Source organism: Chenopodium quinoa, unplaced genomic scaffold (genome assembly GCF_001683475.1).
Source record: "Chenopodium quinoa cultivar QQ74 unplaced genomic scaffold, ASM168347v1, whole genome shotgun sequence".
Lineage (NCBI taxonomy): Eukaryota > Viridiplantae > Streptophyta > Magnoliopsida > Caryophyllales > Amaranthaceae > Chenopodium > Chenopodium quinoa.
Window position 1 is genome coordinate 593,364 of NW_018742556.1, and position 9,461 is coordinate 602,824.

At 33.8% G+C, this 9,461-nt stretch overlaps 1 protein-coding gene across 1 annotated transcript; it reads right to left on the reverse strand.

Moving 5' to 3' along the window:
* Positions 1 to 6,939: 6,939 nt before the first annotated feature.
* On the reverse strand, positions 6,940 to 8,538 carry LOC110720355 (zinc finger CCCH domain-containing protein 14-like). Its single transcript, XM_021899376.1, has 2 exons — positions 7,687 to 8,538; positions 6,940 to 7,364 (listed from the first exon to the last, which is right to left on the reverse strand). The coding sequence occupies exons 1-2, from the start codon at positions 8,308 to 8,310 to the stop codon at positions 7,104 to 7,106; spliced, it is 885 nt and encodes a 294-aa protein (XP_021755068.1). The 5' UTR covers positions 8,311 to 8,538; the 3' UTR covers positions 6,940 to 7,103.
* Between the last annotated feature and the right edge of the window lie 923 nt (positions 8,539 to 9,461).

Sequence of the window (9,461 nt, forward strand, 5' to 3'; positions counted from 1 at the left end):
TAGTCTAAGGTCTAATAATTTATGCTTTTGAAATAGGGGGTATATATTGGTGTTTTATGCAAGCTTTTTATGAATTGGCAATATTAGTAGAAAATGAAAAGGAAAAAAGGCAAATAGGCTAGGATACGTCTTAATCTTTGATAGCGGCTTGTAAAAAATTGTCCCCATTAAATAAACCTGAATGCATAGATAGCCACTATTTTAAACCCAAAATTTAGCTTGCTTCACTACTTGTAGTATAGCTTAGCTATAGGATCCAAATACTTCATCTCTATGGTCACCATTTTCTTTTGAAGATTTTTAATGATATATTATTCTCCTCCTTTTTATTTTCTTGGACCCAATGCAAATTTATATCAAATCAATAGATTAATTTCAATTTCAATTTGATATGAAGCATATTTGGATAATTTTGGAGTTTTAGCTCTATATCTTTGAAAAATGACATTATTATTGTAAGACATTTTGTTCTAGCAATCTAGCTAGCTCTTGTTGATACGTCGCCAAAATAGCATTTTGTGAAACTAAAGGCCTGTTCTCTTTAGCTTCAGTTCAGTTCATATCTAGTCAGTTCAGCTCAGCTCAGTTAAGTAAATCAAATTAGGCCCTAATTAAGGTGAATTATTGTTGCAAAGAGCAATCTTTTATACCTTTTAGGTAAATTTGACATGTTTAGGTAAGTTTGTGTGAGATTGTCATCATATGACTTCTTGCTCAATCAAATTAAACGAAGTTATGTATGAATTGTGTGATTGAAGTTCAAATTGTTTAACAAGTTATCTAACAATCTACAATGGTATATCTAGATCTAAACCATACATGTACTAAGCCCCACATTTAGTTAATTAAATAAAATCATTAGTACGTTTAGTGGTACAAATATATGATCCCTAATTCATATGCGTGTCCCCTTCTTGCAAACTACCTATCATTCAAGTTGGGTATCCTCTGCGATAAGGAGTCTAATATGAGGGTCCCCCGCACTTTGTCTTGAAAATTGCATTTGAATCTAGACTAAAGAAGCTACCAAGAGTCATCGGTTAAATTAATTAGCATCTGTTTGTCTTGTCTAATCTGATAAAAAAAAAACTTTTTTTTTTTTTCGAAAAATAAAAGCTGAAAAATGTGGAAAAGCAGGACGAAAAAATAAAGAAAAATTAGACATCACAAAAATTCGTTGCAAGTTGCACATAGAAAGATAAAGCATGGGATGAAGATGGAGAAAGTTGGAGAAACCCTATTCACAAGAGCCTTATCTTAACCTCTTTTCCATTCTATCGCCTGCCCCATTTGTCTTCCTATGTCTTTGCTTTTAATTTTGTTGGTGCAAACCAAGATTTTATGGGCGGTCATTGTGATTGAAACTATAATGCAAACTTCCACCTGTCATCACCCCATACCATCATCAAATTTATATTCAAATAATACACTATACTATAGTTTGAAATGTAATATAGTGTCAAAAAGTATATAATTATCTTTTAAGAGCATTTGATCCCAAATTTTGATGTGATGATTCGACGTTAATCAGTCAAGGTGAGTATGCATGTTTCATGCATGTCTTTTCCAACCTTATGAGCAGTTATTCCTTATCATTTTACTATTTGTTTTGCCTTCTTGCCTAATTTTATTTTATCATTGAAAGTTTAAGCGTTCGACCTTTCGTAGTGCATGCAATATTAGAATTAAGACTGGGACTTGATAGTCCGATCTTATTTCAATGACTATATATGAGGGCTTGTTTGTCATTGGAGTTTATAATTTTTATTGTTTAAAAATAGGATTTTTTGTGAAAAACTACCTTTTATATACAACTTTTTGTGAAAAACTACCTTTAAAAAAAATGTTGTAAATGACTACCTCTTTTTTAAAAAATGTTGTAAATGACTACCACTTGCCGGAATCTGGCCGTTGACTCACTTTTCCGGCGTTGACCACCCACGTGCCGGTCACATGACCTTTATTTTTTTCCTTTTTCTTTTCTATGCATGCACCACCGGCAATGCTGCCATCTTGACCACCGCCCCACCACCACACCACCTCAACCCACCTCAAAACACCCTTACAACCGCCCCCACGCATCCTAAAAACAACCCAACCCCACTTGAAACCGCCTCCACCCCGGCAAATCCAACACAAACCCTCAATCGCTCCCTAATTCCGCGACCCTCAAACAACAACATCATAACTCCTCAATTGAGGAAAGGAAAGGAAAGGAAGGCGATCTGGTTTTTGAGGGGGTCGAATTGAAGGATGGTGGGCTGGATTTCGAGGGTTTTTGATGCGTGGGTGGGATGAAATTTAACTAAAAATTAATAATTTATTTGAGGGGTTGGTCGGAAAGCAAGAATCGAGGGAAAGGGGAAGGGTTTCAAGGTGTTCGGGGGAATGTTGAGTAGTAAATTGATGGGGGTTGGCAAGGAAAGGGCTGCCGGATTCAATGGAAGTGGGGGTATGTAGGGAGGGGAGTGCCCGGAAATTGATAATTTATTTGAGGCTAGGGCTGCAATAAGGGTTAAGGAGGGCTAGGGGAAAGGAGCGCTGCAAGGGGTGGGGGATGGCCGGAAATTGGAAAAGGGAGGCGGAGGGGCAACAAGCGCGGCAGTCGAAACTCGGAAGTGTGTAGGGGTGGTCAGAACTCGGAAGTGTGTAGGGGTGGTCGGAAACTGGACAAGGGAGGGGAAGGTGACGGCGAAGGGGTACGGGTGCTCGAAAACTAGAAAATGGAGGAGGAGGAGGGGGTGAGGGTGGTCGAAAGCGAGAAAAGGCCGCCACATGGGGTGGTCAACGCCGGAATAGTGAGTCAAAGGCCAGATTCCGGCAAGCGGTAGTCATTTACAACATTTTTAAAAAAGAGGTAGTCATTTACAACATTTTTTTTAAAAGGTAGTTTTTCACAAAAAGTTGTATATAAAAGGTAGTTTTTCACAAAAAATCCTTAAAAATATGGAATACTTAAATAAAGATAATTTTATGATACCACTTAATTTTACTATTGTTGATTTTAAAATTTTATTTAAGGTAAGAAAAATTATAAAGATTTATTTATCTATTTATTTTTGAAAAAGTCTCAAAGGACATTAAGGGCCTTTGCACATTTACTTAATTTCAGTTCAATTTAGCTCCAATCAGTTCAGTTTAGTTCAGTTTAGCTCCTAATTTATTTTTCTCTCATAAAATATTCATTTCAGCTCAGTTCAGTTCAATTCAGCTCCAATCAGTTCAGTTCTATAAATGTGAACAGGCCCTAAATTTCATTAATTAAAGTCATACGACATCTACAATTGACAATAACAATAATGAAAACGAATTTAACAAAATCAAACAGGAATTTATCGGGGAAGGGATAAGAATCCAAATACATGAATATAACAATTCGGCACAATCTTAATTTGTTGTCTCTTACAACTTTTTGAGTGGATCTGTCGTCGCTTTGCAATTTTGGGAGAAAGTAAATTCTTGTGTTGATTCTGTAACCCAAATCTGAGCCATAATCAATCGTAGTCCCGCAAAACCGGAGACCAAACTAAACACACAAATAAAACCTTGTCTTTCGAATAAGTCCGAAAAACCTTGTCTTTCGAAGGAGATAAACCCTTTTTTTTAGGGAGACATTATTGTAACCTAAAAAACAAAAAAAACTAAAAAGAAAATAAAGATCGGGGCTTTCCACTGGTGAAATCCGATGGAAGCCCCTTCAAAATTGACAATGGAGACTATAGTTTAAATTGTTTAATCAGACCTCAACCTTCACGTTTTTTTTTTTTTTTTTGTTATTATTTTTTTTTTCCGATTTATGGATTAGACACTTGAGAGTGAGGGGAGAATAAGGGATCTCACCCTCAATGCACCTTTAGTAGGGAAATGGACCATTAACCTTAAGGTTGGAAGGTGAACCTACTATCTAGACCAAGCTTAACTTGGTTTAACGTAACTAATACATGTCAATCTTACCATTTTAAGTAGTTAATTAAGGGTCTGTTCACATTTACTGAATTGAACTGAACTAAACTGATTGGAGCTGAACTGAACTGAACTGAACTGATTGGAGCTGAACTGAACTGAACTCATTTGAGCTGAAATGAATATTTCATGAGAGAGGAAAATTAGGAGCTGAACTGAACTGAACTAATTGAAGTTGAACTGGACTGAACTGAAATTAAGTAAACGTGAACAGACCCTAAGTAAATAGATGGTTATATAGTATAAAAAATAAAAGTCAAGAATGTTAGATCCTTCTTCCATATTTCCATGGTACAAATATTGTGTTACATTGGACTACCAAAAAAAAAAAATTGTTTTTATAAATATACCTTTGTATTATATATACAATATAATTTTTATAATATTACAAAGTACTCCGTACCATTTACCCACACTAAATTGTATCAAAATTATTTCTCTCAGGACAATCAATATAGAATCCATGACAACACTAATCTTTATGTACTTGTAGAATTTGAGATATTCTTTGATTTTATACGAATACAAAGTGGTTGTCATTATGAGAAAACTTTTACTAATTCTTTTAAAAAAAAATTGAAACTCAAAATATGTTTTAGTAAAGAAATTCGTAATCCTTCTATTAGGTCACCGGTGACCAAGGGAGGAGATAAAGGGGGAAGGAGACGAATGAGAATCATCTAAATATGAACACATGTTGATGAAAAATGGCAAAATTCAAATTTTTACAACAATTATACTATCTCTTTAAATGTCATCCGTTCACTACTTACGGTACGTTGAAAATCTTTTTTAATATTATATTGAACTTGTCTTTTAAGAAAGTTAGATACATGTGCTAAGGTCCCAAAACCAATTATATTCACAAAAATCAAATTATAAAATTTGATGGCAAATCCTAATTTTATAATAAATAAAAAATGTAAAATAAAAATAATTATAAAAATAATAATTTAAAAAAATTAAGGAAAAGGAGCACACCCTGTTCACTGGCTGTGTAGGGTATAGAAATCGGGGACCCAAAAAATTTGGACTATCCCAAAATTGGTGGAGCGCGTATTATTCCTTTCTGGGGAATACCAAAGTGCTTATAAGTCCGTCAAGAAGAGACCAACCGTAGGCCATAGTTGATAAGAATCTCTAGTTAAAAATCCTTATTTATTTATTTTTCTTCAACTTTCATAATACAAGTATTATTATTGGAGGGATACATACTTTAATTTTCATTTCAATTCATGCCAAAGCATATAATAATTTAAAGTAAAAAAGATATCTTAATGAAAAGAAAACACACTTTTAATTTTTTATCATAAGCATATTTTGCTTCATTGTATGGCACTTGATGAAGAATGAATCTTGAATTTAAGGGCAAATAAACATGCATGGTTTACATTTCAAGAGTTGGCAATTCCTATGTGATGTATAGATGTAACATGAAAATTCCTTTTTGTTGGGTGTAGAATAATGTGGAACATAAACTTTTTTCCGAGCTGAGTCAATTCATGATATGTTTCGATATGTCATATATCTAGGAGGGAAATTATTCTTAATGACGTGCAATAGTCAATTATTTGTGATGGTATGAGAATTTAGAGCATTATAATTATTGTTATAGTTAAGGAATTAATCTATTTACAACGTTGCTGTACTTCTAAGTTGAAGATACTCTATTTATTTCACTTTCTTTTTTTTTTATTTTTTTTTTATATTATTATTTTTTTGTAGTAATATTTAACCGCAATGAGAAAACAACTAGCAAATTGCGTTCCCCTACGTTTTTATAAGGTGTTCCTATTTTTGAATTCGAATATACTAAAGCTGTAATATTAATCATTTAATCATAAGAATTTGTCGATTATGTAAGAAAAACATAATCACGTTGAATCTTATTACTTAAATTTGTTTATATGTATAAAGACAAATTTTTAAAGGTTTGCACCACTTACTTAATACCGTTTTAAAATTTCAAATATATTTATTAAAAACTATGCAAACAACAAACAAAGACAAAGACAACCTGTAAACCAATGGAACAACTAATTATCTTGACATAACTGCCTTTCTAGTCAAATTAGCTTAGCATCTAGAACTACAAGTATAAATTCTATTCCATTAGTTATCACATATCTATGGCGAACATAGAATTCTGCCAAAATGAGAAAGTTATCTACAAAATATCTTTTAGGAAAAGAATATCAATGAACAAACTTTGCGAACCTCCTTTCAATGAAATCTGATAATGGTCTATCCAAATTCAAACTTTTATCTCCCCTTTAAGTAAGCCAAAAGAAGAAAATTTCCTATTCCTTTATTCCAACTCACCATAATGTTAATTACCCAAATGTATTCAAACAAGTTGAAAATCAAACAATTTATTCAAATCGTCGTCTAACACAATTATAGAGTGAATCAATGAGCCTTGGCCTCATTAACAAATAGTGATGGCCTACTTGACTGTGCAGTGTGTACGATAGGTTACAGATTCAAATTTCCATTCTTGAGTTTTTAGAATGACAGTAGTAAGTTAGAAACTGGACTTAGAATTTGTAGAAACTCTTCTTAAACATTTAGCTTTAGTGTCCAAACAAGCAAAAGAGTGAAAAGACCACCTTTGCCAAACCTTGTTCCAACTGTTTTTGGGCTTACTTGAAATTATTGGGCTTACTTGAAATTATAACAAGTGCTTGGGCGCCTTTTTTCAGTCTCTGGATCGGAAGAATGAACAAAAGCCCAAAATTCGGCCTACATATCGTCCGGCCCACCCATCTTTTTTTTTCATTTTAATAAATGAATTCACCCAACACTTAAATATTTTGCCCAATACACTTGCTTAAGTTAGCAATCTTAGCACAATACTTCGTATTCAATAAGTTACCAATATTCATAAAATATTTAAGTGATGATATTATTTGACCATATATATACGAGTATAAGATTATTGACATACATAGATCCACATCATTGATATGGCAATTGACAAGCAACAAGTATAACATTAACCATGACTACATTTTAACACTTAATTTTCGTTCTTCTAATAACTCAACTTCAAAAATAAAGACAAGATTATTTGATGATTTCAGAACTTATTACGGAGTATAAACATATAACACAAATATACATAATAATAAGTGATGAGTTTAGGAAAGTGAATGACGGAAATGGCAGCGGTGACCGTAGGGGCAGGAGACGCCGGAGAGGACCATACGGCAGACCTGAGTCTTGTATCGCGGGTGCCGAATCACAAGGCGGAGCTCTGCCACCCCATGGGCAAATTGGCATTGAGGTCCATAAGGGCAAGTACCTGTTTCTTGCCATTTGTTGCATAACTCGGTTTTGTACATGCCTTGGTTGAACACATCCATCTCTACTGCTTTCTCTTCTTTTTTCACCCTCAATATCTGTCACAATAAATAATCATTACGTACATATTTACATATTTTAAGTACTAGTTTGATTTTTTCCTAGGGTTATATATTTTTGTCTTCGTCTAATTACACACAATAATATACATATCTGCACGTAATAAAAAACCACGCACATAAATATATATTATAATACACGTTAATTATAATCTCATTATAACTAGGTCAGTATTCATTTCGCAAACAAATTTTAAAATACGTGTCAACTAAAATAGTAATTTAATTAATTCGATGTATATATCTTTTTTTAAAAAGGAAGCATTTTTTAGGGACGAGTTTAATCAAGTATGAAACTCACTGTTCCATTGGCATGTTGAGATGGATATTGAGACTGATTCACCGGAGAAGGCGAATTCGAATTCGCAAGCTTGAAATAACCCGGTGATCTAACTGATATACTCTTTGGCAATGTAAACCTCTCATCCTCTTCATCCAAATCATCAATCACAGTACTAGTAGGACTATTAGTACTACCACCAAACACATTGTTATTTTGATGATTATCATCACCACTACTAGTATTGTTATTATTACTCCAACCACCCGAAGCAGGATCCACACACGGTTGTCCCGAGATCGACAAGGCACGGTTGAGGCGGCGGGTGAGATCATCATTAGTCAACTTGAGCCACTCATTCTCCTCTTGTAGGGTAGTGGCTTCCCTACTGAGCTCCTTGAGACGGGTGATCGCTAGCCGGTACCTACTTAGGAGCTCATCATAGAGGTGGTTTTCGAGGATGAGGCGTGCTCGGTATAGGCTGGCCCCGGCTGCTGTCGATCCGTCAGCAGCCGTGGCCGAGGGGGTGGAAGGAGGGGAGGTGGAGGTACTACTAAACAAACAGTAGTTTTTGATATTGTTTGATATAATGTCATCAGAACCATAATAATCATCATTGTTAACATTACTATTCTTGTAATCCATGGTATTAAAATTTTATGTTAGTAAAAGTAACATACCATAAAAATTATATATAGTGTGAAATAAAAATGCATAAAATTAAAGTTGCTTAACATAGAAGGAGAAAAAGGGGGTGGAGGTGGCTTCAAGGCTTCAATCGTTGGGTCAATCATGAGGTTTATTGGTTAGATTTGGAACACTTTTATAATTTATTTTATATTTACTATTATTTGGTTGTTTGATTAATTAGGTTGAGTTTTAACTAATTTTGACAAATAATATTTGAAAAGAAAAGGTGGAAAGGCTAACAGAAAATAATCATGGCATAGTAGTATTGTTTGCTTGTTGTTCACAATTGTAACTAACTAACGTAACATAAGCTGTCTTATTCTTGGTGCTCGTGTACTGTGTATCTGAAATAGACAATACAAGTTTTACGTCCAATGTTTTTTGTTTCATCCCTATGCAAGTGATCTATTTCGCAATATGTCTCTCAAGTTTGGTAGCTAATCTTCTATGCATCCCAACCACCGTCACTTTTCGATCTCCATGAAAATGTTACTACCTCGATACCTTTTTAATCTTATCTCCCTATTAGCAATAAAACCGAAATTTTGTGAGAAACTATATAATAAAAAACATATACGAAACTATATAACAAAAGGTAAAATATTGTAAGATAATACCTTTTACTAAATTTTCACCGTTAACTTAATTTTACGACGTTGATCCACCTTAAAACCCACCGTGATGAGGGTTGTTTATTTTCAAGGTGGTAAGGTTATTTTATTTCGGGGTGGTTAGAGGATATTACGAGTTGGTGAGGGTAGATGAGTGCTTAGGGATGGTGGTTTTGGGGTTGAAAGGTGGTTTAGGTGTGGTGGAGGCTATATCAAGCAAGTTGTATTAGTTTTGGGAATGAAAGCGGTGGTTTAGAGAGTGTTTTGATGAGGTCGGTCAATGGTGGAAATCCGGTATAGGTAATATTTTACAATATTTAATTTTACCTTTTGTTAGGTAGTTTTTTTTTACAACATTTTACCTTTATTAGGTGGTTTGTTACAACTTTTTTTTTAATTTTTTTTTTATTAGGCGTAGTTTCTAACAAATTTGGGTTTTATTTATTAGATAAATTTTCAATAAATTAAAAAAGAAACATCATAACTTTAAATTTG